Below are 14,858 nucleotides of genomic sequence, written 5' to 3'. Positions count from 1 at the left end.
TTAAAGATGGGAGCTCTCTGGCAATTGTTGGCAAATTAGAAGGTAGTTCAGGAGTTCTTTAAGCACTCTTCAGACTTCTCTTCTCCTGCCACCCTTCTTTTTCCACTGTGCCCCTCATGTTAAAAAAGCTGGTTAAGAAAATTGTTTGAAGATGCTAATCTCCGTATTCATAGCTGAGGTCATTTTTTTCCACCAAACTTAGCCTCACCAAAGTCAGCCTCACTTGACAAACTGGTTGTACCCTAGAGGAGAGGAGCACACAAAAAGCCTCTGTCGTCACCAGACTCTAATTTTCAAAAACCTTATAAATAGTGTCAACCCACTAACTTGGTAGAGTTCATCTCTGGTTCTTCACTAAAATTATTGCTGGCTTGGGGCACCACCTCCATGCCCCTGTCCCCCTCCAGCATTCAGCTGTTGTTGACAACATGAAGCAATAAGAGGTTCCCATTTCCTTTTCTTTAAGTCTACAAATAAAATATCTAGCTTACCCCAGAAAAGATAGAAAAAGTAGAGCTTATATATAACGGGGTTTTTCTTCTAGGTAAGCATGGATGCTCACATCTAGAGTGAATTGTGTACAGGATAAAGCTCTTGACTCCTTTGGAGTTATTTTATATTGTGACTAAATTATCTTATTTCAAGTTTTGTGAATTTCTAGGACATCAGCATACACAAATTTCAAATTTGTGTCCAAGAAACGTGTTTAAAATCAAAACTTAATTATTTTGGTCTTTTAAATCATGTTTTAAAATGTAAGGAAAATGAAAACTATTGTATATAACAAAAACTCCGTAATGTTCTAAATGCTGCTTTGTAGAAGCAGGTGACAGTTCCGACCTAAATATTAAAGTGGGGAGAATGGAACTGAGGAGAAAAATATGAAGTAACTCATAATTATAAGTTAATTTCAGTGTTCCATTGCAACAGTGAAAATTAGATTACAATCAAGTTGAACAATGTGCTCCTTCAACTCTGGTAAGGATCTCTATCTATATCTTCAAAGCAAAACTCCAGTATTCAGTCTTATATTTATTATTCCTGTAGATTTTATAAGATAAACTACTTTTTGTTGGGCAAGAGATCCAAAAACCTGAAGTTATCAGCCTTAATAGTTGTTAGCTCAGTAGAATGTCAACTTTTTTTTTTTTAAGTATAAGGATTCAAATGTAATGCATGTAAAAAAGTTTCTTTGTCTCTTGGCTTTCAGTTTTAATGGCTCTTTTTGAGTCATCACTGTTTTCTAAAAGAAACTGTTAAAAGCAACCCACTATATCGCAAGTGATGAGAAAATCTGCCTTATTTTTGGACAAGCCTGAGACATTTTTAGATTTAAGTGTAAGAGCCCTGAAAGAAGAGACTTGAATTGTACCCCCTGTTTGAATAAATAATGACAAATATACACTGATTTTTCAAAAGGAAGAAAATTCATGTGAACTTTACTGATGACAGATACATTTTTGCTCACTTTTTGATAATGTCACTATGTTCATTTCCTGATAATTTTTATACCCCAGGATATTAAGTTAACACTAACTTGGTACTCAGTAAATACTTAATGAATTAGTTAATCCATACTGACAAAATTATACAATATAACAAATTTAACCAGTCAGAACTTTAACTTTCACCAATTTACCTGGATTTCATAGCATAGGTCATTTAGCTGGAAATCGGGATACAGTTATAAAGACTAGCATTAGAGAAACTGCGCTAATTTCAAACAACACTCACAAGCCTTTAGTTACATGTTTTCATTTAAATTTGTATAGGCTACATACATATGTATGTATATGTGTATATGTATGTATTCCTTTTTTTATAAAAGGAAGGACCCCACATGGGCCACGGAGCTGCGCCCGCCACAACTAGATTGAAATAGCTACTTGACTTAGAGCTAATGGGTCCTCCAAAAACACACTTAAAAACAAATTAAAAAGTTAAAAAAAAAAAAGGAAGGACCTCTCCTACCCCCCCCCCAACTTCAAAAAGGGGCTATTTTTGTAAATACCTTTTGGGCACCTAATTTGGAACTGAGAACATAGTGAACATAGAAGTTGGCAGAACAAATCATGTGGTGAACTTTCATTTCAGAGCCAGCTTAGGGACACCTCCCTAACCTTTTACTAGAAAGTTACTATAGTATTAAATAACACAGGAAAAGTATTTGATTTGAAATTGTTTTTATCTTTCTTGTGCTTATGATTGTATAAAAAAGCAAATTCACATAAGGATGAAGAAATAAAGCCGAGCTTTTCTGAAGACAGTAGAGCTGTGGCAGTGGGTGTGTTCTTCACTACATCTTAGTTTTGCCTCAGAACCTATTAACTCCTCAGATCCAAGGGCATCCCTTCTCATTTTTTCAACCATGATTAATTTCATAACTTGACTCACAGCTGTAATAGAGGAAAGAAATAGGAATGGGAAAGGGGGAAGGAATTTTCAAGTAATGATGGAACAAAAAGCAGGAAACACAGGATATAATTATGGGGGCTGTAGTAGGGCTTATATGTGAGAAAAAGTGTGGGTGTCTGAGCAGAAATTAACTGAGTTGTTGGCTATAAAAAGGAAAAGGGGAACACATTTACTTTACCATATGTCTTTGCCCCCAGAAAGGATAATGTCAGAAGGGGAAGGCTGTTCTAGATCATTCCTGGGTCAGTTATTAAGAACAGGTTGGAAAAGCAAACATTCACTGGCCTTTTGCAAGACAAATATTCATAAATTCTGAATGTATCTCTCCAAGCGTTAACCAAGAGCATTACATTCAATATGTAAAGTGTGAAGAAATCTTGATTTCTGAAGTCATCAAATTCTTGGAGTAAGACACATGGCCTTCAACATGATAAATTTAAAACATGACTCTTACCACACACTTTATGGCCTAAAGACCAAACTAGCTCATGTGAACACAATTGGAAAGTAATGCAGGGAGAAGTCAGAGAGGGCTTTGTGCCTAGGTAAGTCTTGAAAAATGGGTGTGATTTTAAAAATTTGACAGAATGGGAAAGGAATGGCATTAACCTGAGGGAACAGACAATATGAACCAAGTTGTGATGCTGAGAAAGAACATAGTAGGTGGAGAGGATGGTAAGGCATTGATTGTTGTGGGAAATAAAATTTAGTCTGCCAAGTAAGGCCAGCTAACAGAGAACCTTTAAAACCAGAATATTTGTCCACTAGGTTTGATGGACAGTGAAGAGAGATTTTGGCACCTATACAGAGGGATGACATGACTTTCTCCACCATCATGCGACCTCGGCTATTGTTTGGGAAAGGAGGGGTGGTAGGGTTTGAGTGACTCTGTAGTTCTTTTGAAACAGGATGAACCTAATCGTAATGATTATGTGGATGGGCATGGATCAAAAAAGGGTAGAAATTACAAAGAAGCTGTGCTGCTTGTTATAATATCATGGTTGCCAGAGAAGTGATGCATCAAACATCTGGTGTCACCAGAGGTAACAATAAAAGATGATGCAGGGAAATCACAACTTTTGAACAGATATTCTCAAAAGGAAAATGTTTCTTATGCATCTAAAACTAGTTAGATAAAAGAAAGAAATGAGTTTATAAGTTTGTGATCCAGAAACCTAGTCAGGAAATGCCAATTGCCAAGGCAGTTATTTCACTTAGGGTGTTTGCTGTTAAGAAGAAACTTGGTATCCCAGAGTTCAAAGGCAGTTTCAGGTGGTCTGAGAAGATTGTGCATCAAAGTGGGTCAGCCTTGTTTTAAAGAACCAACCTAGCTGCTTGGCATTTACTGAATTGAATGGTTTTGGTGAAAAACCAATCTCTGTATAATGCTGCAGACTAGATTCAGGTATAGCCAGGCAATATATATGCTGGATCAGATGGGCAATTTTTTAAAATGCAATTTTTCTGTAGCAGTGAACAAAATGAGCAAGAAACTTCTTACGAAGCTTATCCAAAGATAGGTAGGTAGGTAGATAAAATGATCTCATCACATGGAACTTAACTCTTCCGCTTTTGATTTTAAATCTACGTAGTACGCCGAGAGAATGCCTTCTGGTACTGATGTATGAGTGCAAGAAAGGCTGGAGGAAATCCAAACTTGCTTTAGACTAGTTGATAATTGGATGAGGAAGAATGTGTGGCATTCTTGCTTAAAAACAAAACCAAGCATGCTGACTTCAGGTTATTTTTTTATGAACATAATCTGTCACAGAGGAAAAGTTTTATAAATTTGGTAGTGACTTGGCATTTATATGTGGAATAAGGACTTTAGAAGATATATTCTAGACATTAGTAACCACCTGTGTTCAGAATCTCCACTGAGCGGTTATTTGCTGCCAATCATGCACTGGGACCACGTGGGAAAATGGAATCTCCCTATGTTCTTAGCGTGGGATCTCATGTCACTACACTGGTAAAGGTTTCCGAAAGGGCTACAGATAAAAGATAGGACTGATGGTGACACTCAGCGGCAAGATAAAGCAGAAGGGAAAGACTGGAGCGATAGCACAGACCAGCATAGGAAGAATGGGTATGTGGGGAGTAAGTAACAACATTTGTGAATAAGGATGGGGGTGCTAAGTATGTAATAACAACATGTGGTTAAATAACAACAGGGTAAATACTTGTTATTTTTCACTACCATTGTATATATAAGCTGTGTTTGCCAGATTGATTCAGTTACAAGATAGTCTGGATCCCTTGTAAAAAATGCAGAATCTCAAAACTCCTTGAATTACTTTCCAGACAGGGGCCTGGGGAACCATATTTTTAAAAAGTGCTCTAGACGGTTTCTATTCTTAGTCAGATCTAGGAAACACTGACTTAAGCAAAGCTAATTCAGTAAGGCTTAATGTTGACAAGTTGTCATAATTTAATGTGTCGTGTGGAATTTTCTTGTTTGGGTAACATGTTACTATATCATGTGGCAGTAGAAGTATGATAAATGTTAATGTTTACAAACTGCCATAATTTTAGGGTCAGTGGCTTCTCCTTTGTGTGGAATTTGCCTGTCCTGTGAAAGGTATTAGGTACCATCACGTGGACGCAACGACACTCAACACTAAGCAGCATGTGTGCCCCTGAATGCCAGCGTGGTGTCCCATCAGTCCCCACTCCCATCCCCACTTCTCTTTTTCTCCTGCCCTACTTGGTTCTCAGTTTTCTTTTTTCTTCTCAGAAGGTACAACCTTAAGTTACCAAAGTTCTCATCCTAAAACATGAATTAGCTTGCTAAGCAATGATGTAAAACTTAAAAGGTGACCAGCGTGTGGTCCCACCAGCAGTGGAGCCTAGTTTTCCTTTCCACGTCCTCATCTGAGTTACCTTCATGTGGCCTAGGCTTGTGGCACTGGTTCTAAACTAGGCTCTTGATTTTTCTGTGTCAGTTGCCAAACCAGGTGATCTTCCTACTCCAGGAATTCCTTATCGTGATCATTGATTCTTCATCTTTAGTAATTATAGAAGATTGAGTATTTGCTTTTGTATTATTTCTCGCTGAATGAAGCAGTTCTGAATACATTCATCCTGCCATCTTAGCACATTTACTACAATGAAATCTAAAAGACTTTGAGTTACAGAACTGAAATTAATATACAGTGTTAAAGGATCTTGATTATCTTTCTATTTTACATCCTCATCTCAAAGGTACTTTTCTAATTTGTAGGATATTATCAATCTTATTAGAACATTCTTAGTACATTTGGTATGTGTACTTTCCCATTTTGTCTTCCGGAATTCTAGGAATGCATATTCTCGAGGAGGCTTTTCTCATCTAAGAACATTTACACGAGTCTTCAAAGTACTGAAACTTCTACAGCTATCGTGCATAGATTTTATCCAAAGACCAATCTGTAAAGAAACATCTTAAAAGGAAGATGCCTTTTCCTTTTGATGGTATTTTCTCTTGTGTAAAAGAGATCTTACAAGTGTAAGATGTGTAATCTTACACATGTCATCTTATGATATTATAATAATACTGTTCATAGTCCAGCATCTGTTAATTGTTGCAAAATGCAGTCTCAAAAATTTCTAAGCTAGATTGTTTATTTTTAAACAACTGGATGATGTTTCTGCTTCTCTAAACCTTATTGGTCTTTTTGTTTTAAGCAAGTCTGATCATGGTTTTCAAATAAGAAACAAATCACACAGTCCTGCATTTCTCAAAGAATTTATAATCTAGCTAGGGAAGACAGAAAAAAAATGAAAAGTAAGGTAAGTGTACCAGACACTACCAGTTACTGTCACAGCATAGGAATGGTACAAACAGTAAAACCTAAATTCCTAGTAAAGAGAATTGATAATCTATAAATTTGTGAGCAGATACGTTTGCTCAGGGGAAAAAATGTCCGACCACCTTTTTGGCATCTTCTAAGAAAGACACCTGTCTGTCTACTTCTTTCTCTCATGTACCTCACAGGCACATCATTTGCACACTCAATGTGTGCAAAAATGTGAGCAAATAATGTTTAAGAAAACATGAGCATTTTAGGTTTTTATGAGTATATTTCTCAGAGTCCTGAAGCAGATAGTCAGGACCGCTGGTTGTTTGGACATAAGAAGAACTGAGATTACAGCAGAGTCAAATTATCAGGGGACTTCTGCTTTCTAGTCATGAGAAGATGGCATTTGTCTTTACTTAGGCTCCAGAAATCAGAGAGGTTTGTTTCTCCCTCTGTATCCCAGTATTGTCCTTCCAAATGTCCCCCTTTCCTGGCGCCTCATCTCCAGTGCTACTCTCGTCTCCCACACTGCTTGCTGTCAGAGGTGATACGGTCAGCCAATTGCCTGGACTTTTCTCCACGTGAGAGAATTTAAGCACATGACACATGCGCTGGCAAGATGAGGGACATATCCTGTCCTCACCACCTTATCCCTAGAGAGGCACAAGCCTAAAACTTCATCTGTGCTTTTCCCTGGGGCTCTTCAGTCGTGCTTCTTTGTATCAGACCTGTCTTCTTGGCTCTGGTCTGTAAGATTGAAGTGCTCATACTTCATGCTTCAAGGCTTGGCTGCTACTCCTAGATCGTCCTCTGCCTATCTGGGCTTCTGAAGAGTCAGGGCCTTTCCTCTGAGAGTTCCTCATTCTTTCTGTCCTTCCCCTCTGCTGCCTCCTCTTTCACCACTTCTGATGAAAATACTGTTTCAGAAACCACATTTCCAACCTATTAAGCCTCCTATGCCTGTCTATATACCATTTTATTCCTGTTTTCTCCTTCTATCCCTTGCCCTGATCAGAAGCCTTTGTCTCGTCCCCCCTTTCCCCTGGAAGTCCCAATAATGAAGTTATAGAGCACATTTGCATATAATCACTGTCTTACCGTATCACATTTAAAGTATATAAGTTTGTACAGTTGCATTTTAATAAGACCCCTGCTGTCTTATTTGGGATTGGTCCTCAAGTCTAGCTTACTTTGGGGCAGCTTATGTCTCAGTCTTTACCATTCAAGACTGGACTTAGTCAGATATGTGCACTAACTAGCACATTTAAAATTTTTTATGGAAGCTGTTTTGCTAGACTATTAAATGAATCAGCCAGGCTGTTAGAAGGCTTTACCAGAGCTCAAGTTAAACTGTCTGTCTAGGACTATTTTGTGTCTGAACCTGAGAGATTGTCTGTTTTCATTGTAATAGCATCAGTGTGCTGTATGTAGTTCTTGTTCAGGCCTCCATTCCTTTTCACTGGTTCAGGATCTACTGTGTTTTTTCCTGGTTAAAACTTGGTAATAGTAAAATTTATAGTAAAATATTCATCCATAAGAATGTCTGATCAGTGTTCAGCTGTAAATCTGCTTGATTTATTTTCATTTCAGATTTGTCCAATATGTGCAGCATTACCTGGAGGAGATCCTAATCATGTCACGGATGACTTTGCAGCTCATCTTACACTTGAACACAGAGCCCCTAGAGATTTAATATCCTTTTAAGAAGCAACAAGGGAAAGAGTTGTTTGTAATGTTTGTCATTTTGATTATTTTTAAGGACAGTATCCCCAAAGAGAAAAACTAACCTCCAATTTATTTTAATTTGATGTTTTCCTAAAAGTGACTCAGTGTTGCAATGCAGTTTCTTAATTCTCTTTATATGCTGTGACTTTTCTATGAATCATGCTCATTAAGTGAAAGTTGACTTGCTCTCATCATTAGCTCATTACAATCAGAATTTTTCAAGACAGTTTGACCAGGTTGTAAGTCTTCAGGAGGGTGTTTTCATACAAAAGAAGAAAATGCCAATCCAAATTAAAATCTAATGAATTAACTATCAGGCGGGTTTATTTGCTTCCCCGCCCTGTTCTCTGTTACCTTTCCCTATTGTAGGGAAGGTAGGCAGGTGTGTATTGGGGGCCCTTTTCCTCTTGGAGTTCCTTTTTTCAGAGAAAGCCATTTCCTGCCCTGTCTCGAAGTAGGATAGCATAAGGTCAGGTCTAGCTCTAAATTCCTTTCCCACTTTCCTTTCTGCTTCCCCTTTCCAACCAAGCCTCTCTTACCACAGTTCCTGGCAGTCTTCCCTGTAATCTGCCAAGAGTTTACTGGACCACCAGAGTAATTAATTTTGTAGATTTCGTGCTTCTGGTTTCAGGTTATGAATTGTTTTTTTCTAAAATTATCACCTATTTGGGTTCCATTCTCATGTAAAAGTTTCAGTGTTCATTGCAGTTTGAAGCAATTCAGGAGCTAATTACAAACCTTTCTCTCTGCCAGACTTTATTCTCATTCTTTTGATTGCCTCCTGGCAGTCGTAATTCAACCTTAGACCTACTGAGGGAGAAACTGGTCTGGTGGTTTTCTTGTCTTACAGCTCCCATCCCTTGCTCATAGTTCCTAATTTTCTAATTGGGAATAATGGCCCTTTAGAGTTAGGGGAAGGTAACTGGAAACTAATGAAAAGTAAAGATATAGACCCAGCCTGAGAAATTAGAATGTCAGCCTGACCTGAGCCAGTCTCGGGGCTGGTACTCAATGGCAGAGGAAACCACTCTTTCTCTAAGCACAGGGACACTGAAAGCAAAATGAAGAAAGCTGTGATTTTTTTTTTCTTTTTTTTTTAAAAGAGAATAAGAAAACCCAAATGGGCCCAAAATACTTAAGCCTTTGTTTGAGTCACTTTGCATTTTGTATAAAGAATCCTATAATAGTACCTATGCTTGATCCATGCCTCTTCACTCCATTTCCATGGAGAAGCTAAGCAAGTAATTTAAAACTAAGCTGTTATCCTGAGCTTTTTCAGCAAGTTCAAGAGCCTCTAGTGAAATTGGTATCCCTTCAGTAGACTGTCCCACATCGTCTACATCTATTTTTGTGAACAATTTTTTAAGAGTCTGGTTACCAAGAGAAAATTAAATTATGTAAAACATGAGTAGAAGAGGCATATGTTACATTTTAGATTCCAGATGAGTATTACCATGAAGTTCTAGAAAACAAAATGTTGGCATAGCAGTTATCCTGGAGTCATACTAATCTTTCAGGTACTTCAGATACTAGGTGGTAACTTTGTTTGACATGAGGGAGTGGCTTCTCTCTAAGCCTCTTAACAGAAACACCCCCCCACACACATACTTTTTTTTTTTTTTTAGCAGCAGCAGCAGCATAAGAAAAAGGACTTAAAGACAGTTTAAAACTACTAACTAAAAGGACTCTTACTTCTGAATTTAAATTATTCATACTGTTCCTCTCTCATTACAGACGATAATTGAGATTTGGTTAGCTTATATGTTAGCATACTCTCCCCAGATGTAAAAACTGATTCTTATTAATTGTAGTCACTTTGATAATAAACATATGTAAAATTCAATACTGAGATCACGGTAAGGCAATGTCTGACCTTGGGTATCTCACAGGGCAATGCCTTTCACCTCATCTGAAAGTGTTTTTCTGGTCATTGTATTGGAGCCTAGGAAGAAGTTTCTTCCTATCTGGTGAAACTTTTCCCTTTGAACACACACACACACACACACACACACACACACACACACACACACACAGACCTTTATCTTTGACTCTTTTCTTAGAGTTAATAGCCCTTATAGAAATAGTTGTGACATTTGCATTCTAAATTAAAAGTGCTATTTTAAAATTCTTAACAAACCTGCATGTCTAACTAGCAAGGGCTCAAGAGATACTGTTTTTTCTTCTGTAAAATACTTGGGTCCTTTTCTTAACTTTGGAGTTACGATGAATCGAGTGGTGTTCGACATGTACGTAGAATGTTTCACCCTGGCCGGGGATTAGGAGGTCCTCGTGCTCGTAGATCAAACATGCACTTTACTAGCAGTTCTACTGGTGGGCTTTCTTCTTCTCAGAGTTCGTATTCTCCAAGCAATAGGGAAGCCATGGATCCTATAGCCGGTAAGTTTTACACTAACGAAGGAAATGGTTGGGGAGGGGGCTCCCTGTGAAATTTGTCAGTGGGATTCACGTTCTTATCCTATATTCCTTCACAAAATTCCCCCAAATTTTATAAGTATAAAGTATTTTTAAAATAGAAAACATAATGTAGTTCTTATTATTCTCGCATTTCTTTAAGTAATTAGAGGCATAAGATAATAAGAAATGACTTTCTGTTTGTGGCCTGCATTGAAACTCAAGAAAATCATAAGAGATTTCAGTTGAAATACCATATTTTTCCGTGTATAATGTTCTCCTGTATATAATGCACACCCATGATTTGGCCCAAACTTTCAGGGCAAAAAAATCTTTTGTTTTAATTTTTATTTCAAATTTTTGTTTATTTTTAGTTACTTGTTTTTTGTATTATAAAGGAATTTTAGCTTTTTTTAAAACATTATGGTACAAGAAATTTTATGTACTGGTAACAAATTTACAGTATTGACGTATCAGAGAAGGTCAAGAACTCTAGCTTGTTGCAAGTTCGTTTTAAGTTCAACAAAGCCAATTATCATATTCCGGGGTGTTGTTTTGTATACAGATATAGTTATTGATTTCTGGAGTTACACTTTTATATCATAAGCATAAACAAAAGAATTAAAACATTTATATAGATACGGATTTAGTACCAGCTGTGTATAATGCACATTCTTATTTTTCCCTCACAAATTTGGGCAAAAAGGTGAGCATTATACACGGCAAAATATGGTACCTCCAAAATTCTATGGTTTAACCTCCACAAATACACAGATAAGAAAACTAATTGACAAGACTAAAAAATTAAGCTCTTCTCATATAAGAAAGTAAAGTAGGAATTTCTCTGTTCTTGCCTTGATTTGAGAGCTATATTGTTGTGGAACATGCTGAAAATTACATATTTTAGTAGCTTGGGAAAATCTTGCTAAAAACCACGTTGTAGTTTGTAGCAAGGCACATTGTTTAATGCAAGGCCAACCTGGGAAGCCGGCCTCAGAACCTAGGTCTGGGAGTCAAAATAAAATGTCGAAAATCACTGGCACTGTAGACTTTGCGTGGTGAGCACACAATAGAGTGTACGGATACTGAGTTAAAATGTGACACCTGAAATTTATATAATGTTACAAACCAGTGTTACCTCAATACATTTATTTAAAAAAAAAAAAATCTCTGTAGCATGGGACTCTGAAAGACACACCAAGCACAGACAGGCCCCCGTGAGCCTCTGGGAAGCCTGCACAAGGGCTGACTGTGCACCTGGAAGCTGTGGTGCGCCTTGCAGGGCGTCCTGAAACACTGAGAAGTGTAAACCTGTGATAGAAACTAAGAACAGTTTTACTCATAACATGTTCTCAAAAGTGTGAGATACACGGTGTAAAACATTCATTCCAAATGTGCTTTTGGCATTTGGATATGCAGGAAGCCCAATAAACGGAATTTTGGGGATTAAAAAAAATATTTCTTCATCCAAAGGGAATACAGTATTTACTTGCTATCTTTGGTACCAGGTTCTAAAACTAAACGTTACATTTCTGGGAGTAAAACTCAAAATTGAGAAATTCTCTCCATTCAGTTTTTTTGTGTTAGTGAGAATTAGTTTTAGTGATGTACTATATGGAAGAATGGTGTAAGAAGCCCTGGGATAAAACAGCAGTGAACAAGAAAAACACAACCGTACCCTGTTGATGCAGAGTATTTGCTAGCCGGGGGATGTCTACAAGGCAGTTGTGAATTCCATGTAAGAAGCTGCATGGACGCTTCACGCGGGAGAAGGCAATGACTGCGCTTCTCTTAGATGAAAGCGCAGGGACGGGTCCACATCACTTGTGATTAGAACAACCTTATTGAAACAGGAGAGTCTGGATCATAACAGACCACTAAAGAGGCCGTACAGTCAGGAGCCAGTCAGCTTTACTGAGCGTCGCCAGTGGTACTCACGGCAAGTGGTACCCTGGGAGTCGCAAAGGAATACCAGAAATTATGAGAGCGAGAAGGCGGAGGCGAGTGTGTAAGGGTCACAGCTGAAAGTGATCCAGGTCTCTCGATCCTTGATTTCTGGAGCTCTTGTTTAGAGGGTTTATATTTTGATTGGACTAGTAGATTAACCACTTTAATCTACTAAACTAGTAAGAGAAATTATAACTAGATTAGTTCATTAAGCAAGTAACAATCTGTTATGTTTGCTTAAAACAAAAATAATTGGGGATGGTTAGAGCATGGTGCTGGTAGCACCAAGGCTGCCAGTTTGATCCCCGCATGGGCCACTGTGAGCTGCGCCCTCCTTAAAAAACAACAAAAACACCCCAAAAATAATAGTATGTGGGTTAATAGTCACATGTGCGTGCCCCACATCACTCTGCCTCCAGGAGGCATGCTAAAACGTATTGAGCGCCAAGCGGAAACTTGGTTGCCATGGGTGCCTGCCTGTCGGCCATCATTTTTAATGCTCCTCAAGTAAAAGTGATATGTCCTTTTGTTTCCGCAGTGTAGGCGCAGACATTAACCGTCTTCCTTTCCGTTGGCAGAGCTTTTATCTCAGTTGTCAGGAGTGAGGCGCTCTGCAGGAGGACAGCTTAACTCTTCAGGCCCCTCCGCCTCCCAGTTACAGCAACTGCAGATGCAGCTGCAGCTGGAGCGGCAGCACGCGCAGGCGGCGCGGCAGCAACTGGAGACGGCGCGCAGTGCCAGCCGGCGTGCCAACACGAGCAGCGTCACCACCACTGTCACGCAGTCCACGGCCGCAGCCAGCACAGCCAACCCAGAAAGCAGTCAGCACACTATCCAGAATTCCCAGTTTCTTTTAACAAGGTAGCTCATTATTAACCTGACGCTGAGAAGCAATGTTTTATTAGCACTGTGCAGTCTGAAATGATCTTTTTTGTGCTTACATATGTTCTTAAACACTCCGCCTTTGATCAAACGATTAAAATCCACAGACCTCTAATCAAAAATGCATATTCAGTATTTCCCCAAGAAAATGAAAAATAATTCTTGTTTTAGATAAAGTAGGAGACTGATGGTCTTGTTCTAACAGTATGTCATCATCTTCATCTCATTAATTTCTTTTCCCAGATTACCCAGATTAAAACTTAAACACCATATAATGACATATGGGACATATTAGGTACATTTATTATCATAATTAACATTGCTTTCTTTTTATTGTCAATTTCAGTCTGCTCTGAAATATTAGAAGGTACGAGAGAGGATTTCATAACAGTGGTGGTTTTCTCCTGAGAATTTCTGAAGAAGTGGTATTTAAATTCTTGTCATTGACACACAAAAGCAGCTGCTAAAAAAATGCTTTATCGTGGTGTAAAAAATACTTATTACACACAGTAAATGGCCAACAGCAGGCCTGGAACTTGCCAAATCTAGGTACCTGCCTCAAAAAGGAGACCTACTGATGTGTATATCCACTAACAGTTCACTAACCGGTGGGTGGAATGAAGGTCTTGCAAGTGCCTTTTAGAAAAGATAACCTTCCTACCCTTGCCCCATTGTTTTCTTGTTTATTTTATTTTTTTAGCTCCACACTCAATGGGCTTGAAAGGGGATTTTTCTCTGTGTAGTTAGTGTACACTGGACACCCAGCTCACAGGGCACGACATGGGTAGCCTCTGAATGCTTTCCTTGGACTCTGGGAGTACTTTCTTGAAGGCCCCCTTCTGTCCTCTGGTACCGTGCATTGCATAGTAGCTTGCAATTTGCAGACCATTTTCCACATCTTTCCTGGCTTGTGTAATTTCCCTAAAAAATATTCCCTGGAACTTCTCAGAACTTCAAATATATTAACATGTGTGGTGAATCTTTAAGACGAGGAGAGTGGCTACAGTGTCTCCAGGGGGAAATCCTGGTCTCTGCACAGCTAGCTGTTTGGTGATAGGTGTGGGGCTCAAGCGTTATCATTGGTCTCTTTGACCAGAGGCAGTTCCTGTTCCTGTTGCCCTGGAATTGATGGAGGACAGTTTCTTTGGGATCCAAAATGCTTGACCTTCAGTTTTTGGTGATAGAACCAGCTAGTTTTGCTAACCCCATTTTGAAGATCCTTACAAGCTTTGCAATTACTTCTAGATTCCAAATGACGTTTGGCCTATCAGGAAACCTAGCCCTAGTACCAGATTTTATCTGCCCCTCGAGAATGAAACATTTTGTCAGTTATTTCCTAAAAATCAAAGTAGTAATATTAGAATTAATGCTCTCCAAAGGGTTGGAACCTCAGCTTATGTTTCTAGTTAGCCTGCTTGCTATATAGATAATCTTCTATACATCCTTTATTTTTCTATAATGGCTTTGACTTTAGATTTTATTTTCTTTACCAAAGCCTTTTTCCAAAGCTAAGGACGTGGACTGTATTTCAGTTCTTCACACTTTTATAGTTTTTGATTGAGAATGTGTAGCCTATTGCTAAGTCTCCTATCCTATTCCATTAGACACTTTCTTATGATATTCTTAATTTGGTTTTAACCATAAATGTCATCAGTCATTTCCTTTCAATGTAGATTTAATTTTGTATGTAATTACCTT

General features: G+C 38.4%; 1 protein-coding gene across 1 annotated transcript in view; it reads left to right on the top strand.

Annotated features, from left to right (window-relative positions):
- Positions 1-14,858, top strand: part of KCMF1 (potassium channel modulatory factor 1) — a 69,757-nt gene that overhangs the window by 51,491 nt on the left and 3,408 nt on the right. The window contains exons 4-6 of the mRNA XM_081068138.1: positions 7,785-7,886; positions 10,142-10,316; positions 12,857-13,139. Coding sequence (XP_080924264.1) covers positions 7,785-7,886; positions 10,142-10,316; positions 12,857-13,139 — 560 coding nt within the window. The remainder of the gene's footprint in view (positions 1-7,784; positions 7,887-10,141; positions 10,317-12,856; positions 13,140-14,858) is intronic.

The sequence above is a fragment of the Rhinolophus hipposideros genome, assembly GCF_964194185.1.
Source record: "Rhinolophus hipposideros genome assembly, chromosome: 12".
Taxonomy (NCBI): domain Eukaryota; kingdom Metazoa; phylum Chordata; class Mammalia; order Chiroptera; family Rhinolophidae; genus Rhinolophus; species Rhinolophus hipposideros.
Note: the sequence above shows the minus strand (reverse complement) of the source record. Positions and strands in the feature narration are given on the sequence as shown.